Source organism: Balaenoptera acutorostrata, chromosome 19 (genome assembly GCF_949987535.1).
Source record: "Balaenoptera acutorostrata chromosome 19, mBalAcu1.1, whole genome shotgun sequence".
Lineage (NCBI taxonomy): Eukaryota > Metazoa > Chordata > Mammalia > Artiodactyla > Balaenopteridae > Balaenoptera > Balaenoptera acutorostrata.
The window spans coordinates 18,427,019-18,439,976 of NC_080082.1; the positions used below are offsets into that span (position 1 = coordinate 18,427,019).

The window sequence follows — 12,958 nt, forward strand, 5'->3', positions numbered from 1 at the left end:
TGTTGGCCGCCTCCAAATAAATACTCTCAGCATAGCCCTTCCATTATGTTCTCCTCCAGTGTGTGGGGTCCCTGTAAAACCTCTGCATCTACTGACACAAGAATGAGGAAAAAAGACCACTGTCCTGTACAAATTCCTACTGAAACTGGTGCCTGCTGTTCTCCCAAGCTCTAGACCTGAAATTCTCAAATACCCTCATGATGATGCCACTTCTGGGTTCTTCAAACTTAACACTTTCCTAACCAGGAATAAATTTTCCTTCCCCAACTTGCTCCTCCCTTCTCCTCTATTCCCAGCAAAGGACGTCCTCTCATTCACCAAGATCCAGGGGGTAAAACTGAGCACTCCTCGCATCCTCTGAATATGTTCCCACCCCAGTGACATTCTCCAGTATATTGGAATTAGCCACTGAGGGAGGGGGGGTCTCAGAGAATTTCTGGAATCTCCCTGAGGGCCCCCAGCACTGGGTGCGCACCAGGGAGAGGTTTGCACTCTGGCTACTTCTCCGGGCAGCCCCCATCTCCACCCCGTCTGCTCTAATTTGCGCCAGCAGAGCTCTCCTTCACCAGCACGGCAGATCGACCAGCCTTATCCTTCCCCGATCAAGGGTGCCCTTGGATCCCTGGCCTCAGGATGGGCAACCAGATACCCACACTGGCTGGCACTGGGTATGTATTCATCAAACATTCCTGATCTCGCCACTGGAGTTGTCCAGGGCGATGAATCAGGTGGCAGCAGACTCCTGGGGAGCTTTTAAAAATGCCATGTCAGAACCCCACCTTCAGAGACTGCAGCTCAGTGAATTTTCAGGTTTTTGAAGTGCTCCAGGTGATTTGATGCTTAGCCATGTGGGTAAACCATGGTCTCAGAGGCTGGGGCAGAGCGTTTTTTGGCAATGGGGAAAAGACAGGCACCCTTAAGCCATGTGTATTATGAAATATGTTTAAAAACCAAGCAAAAGCTGCCAGGTTCAAGGTCACCCTGATTTCCTGCACCTACCCACCTGGACCCAGTTGTACCTTGCCCACTCCTCCCACCCCAATTCTGAACAATATTCATGGGCAGGTCCACAGACAACACCACTCCAGCCCTTCCCAAGCACACTGCACAGTGGCAAGCAAGAAAACACCGCAGCATTTCCTTTCCTAGCAAAGGGCACTTTGGTCTAGTCACTGTTTGCTGTTTGCAGAGCAGTGTTTGCTTTAACACAGAAACGGGGAGAGTGAGGAAACTGGTTTGGCTGGTTTGCTGGGTGGGAGAGAGCACAGGAAAACGTCTGAACCAAAGGTAAAACAAGGGAGAGTCTCAAACAGAAGGCACCAAATACTCCAGGGGCTTTAATATGTAATATTCATTGGGCACCTAATACACACTGTGACATGGGTACTATTATGCCCATTTTACAGAAGGGGAATCTAAGGCTTAGAAAGTCCTTGGCCAATGTCCCTCAGCTGTAGGCAGTCTAACTCAAGAACCTTCTAAATGTTCTTGGGCCTTGGGAGGTGGGGGAGTGGAGGACTGAGGTAGATACAGGAAGGAAAGGGAAGAGGAAAAATGCAGAAAGAGGGGGCTTAAAACGCTCCCAACAGTAACAAGCAAAAGCTGAAGTATATAAAAGGAAAACTTACAACAGTAAGAGAGAAAAGGCGAGGGGAGAGGGAGGGGAGAGGGAGGGGAGAGGGAGGGGAGAGGGAGGGGAGAGAGAGAGAGAGAGAGAGACATCACCACAATTTTTTTTAAATGGACCGAAGACAAAAAAAACACTTTAAAATGTCTAACTGCCCTTCCATTTCCAGAATCGGGTTTGAGGTCTCCCCTCTCTGACCTCCATGGCTTTCAGAGGGAAGCACTAAGTACACTGTATCCCTGGGACACACTTATCACTATAGTCTGGCTTCAAGAGCCACTGGCTGGGCATGCAGCCTTCACAAGCATCTTAGAAAGTTCTAACAGATGCAGCTCTCCCTGCCAATTACAATCAACGTTGAGTGCTGGCCCAAGGCCACAGTGTGAGAGGAAAAAAATAAGCCAAGGTATAAGGTAGTAAATATTCATTCATTCATTCATTTGTTGAAAATAATATGAGTGCCTACTCTGTCCCTAAGAAATATGAGCCACCATTTAATGACTCTTTCCTGTTTCCTTAACATCCTTCTCACTCACTTTATGTTCAGCCCACATCGGCTTTATTCATTACTGTAATCCCTTTATGTTCAGCCCACATCGGCTTTATTCATTACTGTAATCCCAGGGTCCAGCCCAGTGCTGACACTCAATAGGCACTCACGTGTGTTGACAAGAGAATCCAAACGAATAAACAAATATGCATATTTAATCCTCACAACAAACCTATAAGTATTATTGCCTACCCCCCCCCCCAATTTTACAGATGGGAAACAGGCTCATAGAAGCAAAGTGATTTACCCAAGGTCACACAACTAGTAGCTGAAATTCAAACCTGGTCTCTCATACTCATGGAACTATCCTGACCGGCCCTAGCCCATTCCCTTCCTTGAAAACCTAAAGCCCTGAAGGAAGATGGGGGTTGAGGCAGAGTGGAAACCCAGAAAGTCTGGACTGTGATGGGTGTCTCTTAGGGATTTTCGGGTTTGGGCGGCTTCTGGGAGATGTGAGAGCTGATTGCTTCAGCATCTGGCTTATCTGGGGTTGCGCTTGGAAGGCTTAGAAGGAGCATTTCGGAGGAAAAGGCTCACCCAATATAAAGCCCCAGAAAGCAAACAGGGATTTCCATAAACACCTGGCAGGGGGGATAGGCAGGTCTAGATGCCCCATACAGAAGCAGCAGGTGCCAGCCTTCCTTAGATGGCCTTGCAGGGCTCAGGACTTTTCTGCCACTCCTTGTGAGACACAAAGGCAAGGGCAGGAGAATGACCCATTAGTCTCTTTCCCCAGGGAGATCTGCACCAACCCTTGACACAGATGTGAGTAACAGGGAAGTGATGTTTCAGAGTTGGAGGGGTGAGGGAGTGGGGATCCTATGATGTAAGGTGACCCCAAAGCAGGCTTCTGTATTTGTTTTTTAAAGCCTAGTTTAGGGACTTCCTTGGTGGCACAGTCGTTGAGAATCCACCTGTCAATGCAGGGGACACAGGTTCGATCCCTGGTCGGGGAGGATCCCACATGCCGAGGAGCAACTAAGCCGGTGCGTCACAACTACTGAGCCCGCGCTCCGCAACAAGAGAAGCCACTGCAATGAGAAGCCCTCACACCGCAACGAAGAGCAGCCCCCACTCCCCGCAACTAGAGAAAGCACGCACGCACAGCAACGAAGACCCAACGCAGCCAAGGAAAAAAAAAAAAAAAAAAAAACTTAAAAAGCAAAAAAAATAGTTTAAAGAGAAGACACACTGTAGTGAGAAGCCCGCGCACTGCAAGGAAGAGCAGCCCCCAGAGCAGCCCCCGCTCACCGCAACTAGAGAAAGCCTGCATGCAGCAACGAAGACCCAACACAGCCATAAATAAATAAATAATAAAGCCTAGTTTAATTCGGGGGCCTGCATACTCTTTCCATCACCTTTCAGCACATCTTTTAGAAGGAGGAGGAAATGGGTGTATTTAATCCTTACAGCTGGATGCCTGTGAGCAAGGTCAGTCCATCAAGCAATCAGAGCTCAAACCCAAAATATAAGCCCTGTTTGCCCAAGGTCAGGTGTAGGAGGAAGCAAAGCAAGGAAACCATCGGTTTGAAAGCCTGCTTGCTTTTTTTCCCACCCCTCAATCAACTGAAAGCTGAGTGCACAAGTATTATCCTGAGATTGGAAACTGTCTAACGGCCTGGGTTTTTCAAACCAGTTTGTGCTTAAAAAAAAAAAAAAAAAAAAAGGAAAATAATCAGAAACTCTAAAGAACCAGTTTATAGTTGTGGTTTTGGTGTCGTTTGTTTGTTTGTACATTCCCCATTCGAAAACGTAGAGAGAAATCAAAGGAATAAATACAAAGCTGAGTGAGACTGTGAGGTTAGCCATCTCACAGGGCACAGGAATGACCCCAGAAAACCACCCCAAGATCCCCTAAGTTTAATCAAAACCCTATTTGTGACACTCTTCAGCCACCTGTGGACATAACGCAATAGGCTCCTTGTTCCCAGACTCCCATGCAGCAAATTCCCCACAGGGCCAATGTTTAAACCTGGTGCTAATGTTGCATGCCTCCATCTTCCTGGACTGCCCAAAGAGAATGAGGTCACCTCCCTAAATCCTGGCTGCCTTTTTAAATCACAAAGCCAATTCCCTGAGATCGCATGTGTGATTTTACCAGAAGGGCACTTTCATCTGAGTCCACATTGGAGTGGTAGGAGACCCCATGGTCCAAAAAGGCCAAAAAAATTAAACATCAGGAAATCTGTTGATTGGGGCTGGGTATGTGGACATAAAGGAAACTGGAACCAGCCACACAAGCAGCTTCCAGAGGCTGCTTCTCCCACAAACACTACCAGCTATAGGCCCCTTCCACTTCCCACCAGGTCTGGCCCACCTCCATCACCACCAGCCCCCCTCGGGTCCCGCCCTATCAACACCTCTGCTCTCCAGGGTACATAGAGAGGACGATGCCTATTTCACGATGGACACAAATTCCCCAAATACCCTCTTTCCTTTTTTTTTTTGAGATTATTGAGAAGCGTAAAGAATGGGAGAAAGACTGGCTGTGGCTCCCTGAGCAGATCAAGAAATTGCCTTATGCTTCAGTCTCCTCATCTCAAAATAGAAATAACAATGGTACTCACCGTCACAAGGTTCAATGAGGTAAAATATGTGAAGCACTTGCCCCAGAGTCTGGTTCAAAAGCGAATAGGTGGGGCTATTAATAATAATATTTATGTTATCATTAACATGTAATAATATTATTACTGGTCAGATACAAAAGCTTGGTGGTGGTGGTGGTGGGAATAAAAACTAGACTAACCCACCCTTGGTGCTACCAGATGTCTTGGTGAGGGAAAACAAAGTGACCAACACTTGTGTTGCAACACCTCATACACAGATGCACACACCATTTCTAACCCTTGCCCCGAATTCAAGGTTCAGTCAACTTTGCCTCCTCCCAGAAGCCAGTCTTCATTGCCCACTGATACCCATCAGAACACCCCAGGGTACCCACACTCTGCCACCTAAGTGCCCATGTCCCACAATGCTCTCTAAGCGGGTCCTGGGACATTTCTTAGCAACCTGCTGGAGTGTGAAATACCAGGGGCAAGGATGAAGTATCCCTGTATCTCCTCAATCACTCCCGGGGGCCCAGCACAGGGCCGGGCAGAAAATCAAGCAGAGACTGGCCAAGTAATGGTGGACCCACTGCAAAACCAGGCAGACAACACTTCCTTTCTGACCCAATAGAAAGCTCCACACAACACAGACGGGCCTCAGAAAAGCAAATATGTTTAATCAATCAAGCTGCAGTTTCTCTGTTTAAAAAAAAAGTCTCCTACTGTTGGAACGACTTTCAAAGTTCAAAAAAAATTTCAGACAACAGCATGATTGCTGTAGATTTTTCACATGGCCAAAGACTGGAAGAATAAACAGTGAATTGCCTTAGGGGAATTGTGGGTGATTTCACATTTCATAAAGTGTTTCTTCTTATTGTTATGATACTTGCCCTATCAACTAAATCAAGAGGGTGGAGAAAGTCCTTTGGTAGGAAATAAGCACCTGGGAATCAGTGAAACCAGAAGAGAGACCAACATTCTCTTGCTCTCACTCCTGGGCAACAGTGAAGTGAAACAAAGCAAACTCTAGAATCCTGATTATCACAGTGATAAGACCCAGAGGCACACGGTGTCCGTTTTCATTCCCTGAGTCACAGCTACCAGGTTTTTGAAAAACACACACACACACACACACCATTATTCCTTGGAGGAATGGTACCTGTATCAAAATGTTTTCATCTCTGAGCAAAAGCCACAGTCTGGTGACTAAGAGAGGGCTCCTCAGTCATCCCAGAGATGTTGCAGAATGGGGCCTAGGAGTCAGATCCTAGCTCAGATTCTTGCTCTGCTGAACCTGGGGCAAGTGGGCTCCACCCTCCTGAGCCTCACATTTGCTCATCTGTACCACGGGAGTTACCACCCACCCCCACCCTCTTCCCACACATCAGTTTTTGCAATGATACACCGTCTCAAAGTGGTCAGGATGGGCTTCCCTGGTGGTGCAGTGGCTAAGAATCCACCTGCCAATGCAGGGGACACGGGTTCGAGCCCTGTTCCGGGAAGATCTCACAGGCCGCAGAGCAACTAAGCCACAGCTTCTGAGCCTGCGCTCTAGAGCCCAGGAACCACAACTACTGAGCCCACGTGCCACAACTACTGAAGCCCGCATGCCTAGAGCCTGTGCTCTGCAACGAGAAGCCACAATGGGAAGCCCGCGCACCGCAACAAAAAGTAGCGCCCGCTCTCCGCAAATAGAGAAGAGCCCTTGCATAGCAATGAAGAACCAACGCAGCCAAAAATTTAAAAAAGTAAAACAATAAAAAAATCAGTGGCCCTGAAAAAATTATATATATATATATATATATATATAAAGTGGTCAGGACAATATGAGACACACTGAAGGCCTCTAATAAGTGCCCCCCATAACTAAGTCAACCATACAAGCTAGTCCCCTCAACCCCAACTGCTCTATCATGGCAAAAGTTTAGATCCCTGCATCTGTGTAAATTACAAAGGGGTGTCACCTGAGCCAGGGAAGAAGGGGCTCGCCCAGTCCAGCCCAGGAGCTTGGGAGCGCAATTTCTCGGACCCTTCCCACTCCCACCCCACCCCGCTCAGGGACAACTGCGGCGCGCCCTCACCTCTGCCCAGGACTCGGCCTCTCTCCAAGTGCAGCCGGGGCACGGCGAACGTGTAGCTCTCGGCGCCAAAGCCGGGATTGCAGGGCTCCGGCTCCTGGCAGAGCCACGATGAGACCTGGGGTAGGAGAAAGATATGGAACCCGGGTGACTTGAGAGGGTCCCCTCCCGGCCACACCGAAACCAACAGTGCCTCCCCTCCCTCGCTCCCGGCGCCAGGACTGTGGGAGTGACCCACCCCCATGCCCATCCCCATCCCTCCGGGCAGGCAGCCACGCCAAACTCTTTCATTCGGAAACCTGTGGCCGCCAAGCCCCCAGGACTTCCCAGGAGAGGGGGCTGCTGGGTCACCTTCTCCAGACCTAGCACCCCTTTCCTTCCAGTCTCCTTTTTAATTTCATTGGAGGCATCTTTACGCTCCCCAATTCCACTTTCCCTATACCGGGAGAGCTCCCACTCAAGTCCAGTTCCTCAGACCGAGGGGCGTTCCAACCCCTTTTGACCCTACTTTCTTGTCCCGGGGACGCCCCCATACCTATTTACTACCCTTTCTTTACAGGGCAGGTGCCTTCTTTATCTATTGGTTCCCCTTTCCTTACCTCAGAGGTCGTTACCACTACTCCCAGCTCCCCCCGGACTTGCACCAGGGCTCCCCTATCCCATACCCCGACACCCACCCTACTCCATGCCCTCCTCTGCCCGCCCTTAGCCCACCCGAGTCCCCGGAGGCTGCAGTGAGGCGCGCCCCCCCACCTCGGGCATTTGCGGGAGGCAGTGGGCAAAGCCGCGCTCGCCCTTCACCCTCACCCGCTCCCACTCCCTTCTCCGTGGAATCCAGAGCGCGGCGCAGTTTCCAGGCCATTCAGGCCCTTTGTACCCAAACTTTCTTGGAAGAAGAGGGACTGGGGAATGACAGAAGAGAGGAAGGGACGACGAAAGAGAGGAAGGGGCTGGGGGCCGGGGTGCGGTTGGTGGGTCCGGAAGGCGTCTCCTGCAAAGTCAGGGGACCCAACGTACCTGCAGCAGCAGCAGCAGCAGGAGCGCAGAGCGGCTGCGGCACGGAGGGCCCATGGCGGGCCGGGCGTGGGTTGAGTAGGGTCCGGCCGAGCTGGGCCGGGCTCGAGTCTGGCAGAACTTCCGCGAATTCACAGGTGCTTTGGGGTTCCGGACGCCACTGAGCTGGGCAGAGCCGCAGGAGCCAGGTGAGCCCCGACGGCCCCGCCTCCGGCACCGCTGATTGGCTGAGGATGCACCTGCCCGGCCGCAGCCAATGAGCGGCGCGGCAAGGCCTCGGGCTTCCTCCGCTGGCTTGGGCGGACGCTCCGCCCCCGATCCCGCCCCCCAGCCTCATGCCGACCCGGTCACCGGATTGTAGAGTCAGAGCAGGGGGTAGGGCTCCATGATTCCTATTACCATCAGGTTTGAATACCAGCCTCGCGGTGGCTCACTAACACCTGGGGCCAGAAAGGATTTTACTCTTTAACTACTTCTGTCTTTTTAACTTCAGGTCTCCATCGGTTCGTGAATCTGCAAATCAATTCACTGGGCGGGACCCCGCCCCCCCCTCCCCCGCCCTTCAAAGCTTCAGTTTCTCCACCTTCCAAATGGGAATAATAATTACGGAGCCTCCCTGTGTTGTTGTGAAGTTGTCATACAATTAATAAGACCAATGTTTCCTGCACCACAAAAGCTCCATACAGAGGTGAGGGATAATAATAGTTAACAATAGGTGCTGGGCATTAAAAGTTACTGTGCCGGGCTCTGTGCTAAGCATGACATTAACCATCTCATTTAATCTCATCTCAAAACAACACAAGAGCTGTGTTATTTATTCCCCTTTGATAGACAGACAACTGAGGAATAAAGACTTTGAAGCCAGTAGGAAGTGACAGAGGACTGGAACCCACCTCCCTGATTCCAGAGCCCTTATTCTATTAGCTTCACCTCATGTGGCCCCACAAAATCGCCAGCTGGAGCTGTGGTTTTCAATCTGTCTTTTTTTTTTTTTTAATTTTTATTTATTTATTTATGGCTGTGTTGGGTCTTCGTTTCTGTGCGAGGGCTTTCTCTAGTTGCGGCAAGTGGGGGCCACTCTTCATCGCGGTGCTCGGGCCTCTCATTATCGCGGCCTCTCTTGTTGCGGAGCACAGGCTCCAGACGCGCAGGCTCAGTAATTGTGGCTCACGGGCCTAGCTGCTCCGCGGCATGTGGGATCTTCCCAGACCAGGGCTCGAACCCGTGTCCCCTGCATTGGCAGGCAGACTCTCAATCACTGTGCCACCAGGGAAGCCCCAATCTGTCCTTTAATGTTGACTGGAAGAGATCCATTAGAGATCACCCAAACCTTTCATTTGCAAATAACTCTTTCAATGTCCCATGCAATGGACACCATCTTTCCCCTTACCCTTGAATCATGATCAGAACTACAGTGTGTGTAAAAAGAAATGGTAATTATGTGATATGATGGGGGTGTTAGCTATGAGTTAGGTATGTGTTAGCTAAGTGTTACTTTGGTAGTAATCATTTTGCAATATATGTAAGTGTATCAAATCAACATTTTGTACACCTTAAACTTACACAATGTTATATGTCAATTTTATCACAATAAAGCTGGAAAATACAATAACAAAAAAACAAACAAACAAACAAAAGAACTACAGTGTGTGGAGTCAGCCACTCACTAGCTGTGTGACTTTGGACAAGTCAGTATTTTCATCTGTATAAATGGGTCCTTAGGAGCTAATATAAGAAAATCACTAAGCAGAGTGCTTGTTGCCTGGTAGCAACTGCTCAGTAAGTGTTGGGTGTGGAGGTTGTTCTTTGGAACAGACCACCCCCTTTCCCCCTTGCTCATGGGGAAGACCATGTTTAGAATATTTCACCCAGAGCTAAAAGTGAATCTGAGCCCATTGAGGCTACTTTCTCAACCCCAGAGGAGAGGCACTGTCTCGAACCAAGACACTGTTTCAGGTCAGTCCAGCCACCACCCCCCAACCTGTCCCCTCAGTTTTAATGGGTTTCCCCAAACTGTCCCCTCCATTTTAATGGGTTTCTGAGCACACGCCCAGGCCATTTGGATTTCTGCATCTTGGCTCTCTCTCTGCCTCAACCCACCAGGAGACTTTGAGGGAAAGGCTCCAGTATTTCCTTTCCCACTGAGGCTCCTGCAGGACAGTGCATTAAGCAAGATAATGGAAATACAGAAAGAGGTGTTTCCCCCATGGGGCGGCTTGTCCGTTTATTTTTTTTCCCCTCAGTTATGTAAAAATTCATGTTTTATACCATCACTCGGCCCGGGGAGACTTTAGGGCTTTACTTTCCTCCTCCCAGCAAGCCCTGGCCTTGTAACTCCACAGCGGCTCTCATCGACTCCTCCATTACACTCTGAGAATTCAATAAAAAGCATCTTAGAAAACAGTTAGGGGCAGTGAGGACAGGTCGGGCATGAGCTCGCTTCAGACTTCTCGGCAAGCCCTTCTCCAAGCTCCAGGGAGCGGGCCAGGAAGGGCCGCCTGCCCTCAGCGGTCCAGGGTGAGCCAGGGTGAACAGAGGACACACAGCGGTTCCCTGTGGAGACAGGGCATTGTGTGGCCCTCAGTGAACTGCCTCAATTTCCTCTTCCATCAAAAAAGGATACCTCATTGTGAGGATCAAATGAGCAGGTGAAGGTGAGCCTCTGCTGCCTGATCGCAGGCTGATGGAGGGTTAAACTTCCTGCTCTGCCACTATCTGGGTAGCATGTCCAGTCTCAGTTTCCTCATCCATAAAATGAGGATGTTGGCAGCACTTAATTCACAAGGTTCGTATAAGCACTCCGTGAAGTTAGCTATTAGCACTCTAGGCTCAATACATTCCCCTTCCAGTTCCAGGCAAAACTGTGAGCCCCCATGGAGCCTCCCCACCCCCAGACTCTCCTTTTCCCAGCCCTGCAGTTAAAGTCTCTTAGGCTATCTCTGGCCTCTGCTTGGAAAAACTCTTTCACGGGGGCTGTTTAGTCATTGAGACCTTCCCAGGGTCATTTGCATTTTAAAGAGAGCTCTGGGGTATAATTCTTTCAAAGGAAGGAAATCTTTGGAACCAGTAAACTCCGCCCAGGGTTTTTAACCCGGTGTCTATGGATGGGCTTCATAGCATGAGTGGTCGTGAAAGCCCTGAGATTGTTAGCAGACCTGTTGGTGCAGGTGGTAAGGTCCACTGCTTTCATTAGCTTCTCAACTCCGGGGAAGAAAAATCAAAATCTTGGAAGTTGAGTTCTCTCTGAGGGCCAGTCCAGTGTTAATGGTAGAATTTCAGGCATTAACCAGGGAAAGAAATGTTGACCGGAGGCCTTGCGGGTACCATTCTAGGTGGATGACAGACCCTACTACTGCTGGTGCTAACCGGGCTTCCGTCATTGGCATGACCAACACCAGATTTCCTTATTGCCTGCAGGGTGTGTCTCTGACGACTTTCATTTCCTGGGTGTCCTGGCAACTGGTCAGCTTGGAGGCTAAAGATTAACTCCCCAGGCGGTCCTGCTCCTTTCATCTTCCAGCGAAGGGGTGGTAAAAAAGGCACTCAGACTGGGAGGGGCACCCCTCCCCCAGCCTCAGCCAAGAGGAGCCCAACCCCCTAGCCGGCTGGGGAGGAATCCCAGGGAAAGTGGAATTGCTGGGGATTGCAGCCGGATCAGACTCCCCATTGTGTGGGGAGAGGAGGTTACATACTCGCTGCTCCTGGGGGCTCCTGACACCTCTGCTGGGCCGGGCTGCCTGCCAGCGTGCCAGGGAGGGAACTGGATATCCCACTTCAGCCTCCTGTTAAAACGTGGTGACTGATAGGGGTAACGCCCTTTGCAGCTCAGCCACTCACGTCTGCAAGAAACATTTTTATTTCAAACACAAGGAAAAATAGTATAATGCACACCATGAATAGTTATAATGAAACACCGTGTATCTATCATCTAGTGCCAACAATTATTTTTCGCAATTTGTATAATTTTGTAACATGTGAACGTTGTACCAAATCTTGTTTCATATTTTCATCCCTGAGTTTAAAAAAAAAAAAACTAAGACTATTTTTTTAAAAGTACTTTTAGGTTCACAGCAAATTTGAGTAGGAGGTACAGAGATTTCCTAAATACCCTCTCCCCAACACATACATAGCCACCCCCATCAACATCCCCCGCTAAAGCAGTACATTTGTTACAACTGATGAACCTACATCGACACATCATAATCACCCAAAGTCCATAGTTGACATTATGGTTCACTCTGGGTGTCGTATGTTCTATGGGTTTGGACAAATGCATAATGATGTGAATCCGACATTGTAGTACCATACAGAGTCATTTCACTGCCCTAAAATCCACTGTGCCCTGCCTGCCTATTCATCCCTCCCTCCCCCCCAACTCCTGTCAACCACTGATCTTTTTACTGTCTCCAAAGTTTTGCCTTTTCCAGAATGTCGTGTAGTTGGAATCACATTACATGACATTCTGGAAAAGGCAAAACTTTTGGTATGCCTTTTGCAGGTATGTAGACTTTCAGATTGGCTTCCTTTACTTAGTGACATGCACTGAAGGTTGTTCCATGTCTTTTCATGGCTTGATAGCTCATTTCTTCTTAGCGTTGAATAATACTCCATTGTCAGGATGTACCACAATTTATTTATCCATTCACCTACTGAAGGACATCTTGGTTGCTTCCAAGTTTTGGCAATTATGAATAAAGCTGCTATAAATATCCATGTGCAGTTTTTTGTGTGGATGGAAGTTTTCAACTCCTTTGGGTAAATACCAAGGACCATGGTTGCTGATTGTATGGTAAGTATACGTTGAGTTTTTTAAGAAATTGCCAAACTGGCTTCCAAAGTGGCTGCACCATTTTGCATTCCCACCAGCAATGAATGAGAGTTCCTGTTGCTCCACATCCTCGCCAGCATTTGGTGGTATTAGTGTTCCATTCTGGGCATTCCAATACATATGTACCCTTGCATTTTTATTTTTGCAGACTATTTTAAAGCAAATTCCAGATAACGTAATTTCCCCTGTAAATATGTCAGTCTGCATCTCTGAGAACATGACCATCATCCAATTAAGTAATAATGCCTAATAAAATTCACAATAATTCCTCAATATTATCTAATGGCTAAGAAATGTCTTTTTAACAATTTGTTT

General features: G+C 48.8%; 1 protein-coding gene across 1 annotated transcript in view; it reads right to left on the reverse strand.

The window, feature by feature from the left end:
- Positions 1–7,984, reverse strand: part of CDH1 (cadherin 1) — a 77,750-nt gene extending 69,766 nt beyond the window's left edge. The window contains exons 1-2 of the mRNA XM_007198180.2: positions 7,819–7,984; positions 6,805–6,919 (exon numbers count right to left, since the gene is read on the reverse strand). Of these exons, the coding sequence (XP_007198242.2) occupies positions 6,805–6,919; positions 7,819–7,872 (169 nt within the window). The 5' untranslated portion in view covers positions 7,873–7,984. The remainder of the gene's footprint in view (positions 1–6,804; positions 6,920–7,818) is intronic.
- Positions 7,985–12,958: the final 4,974 nt, after the last annotated feature.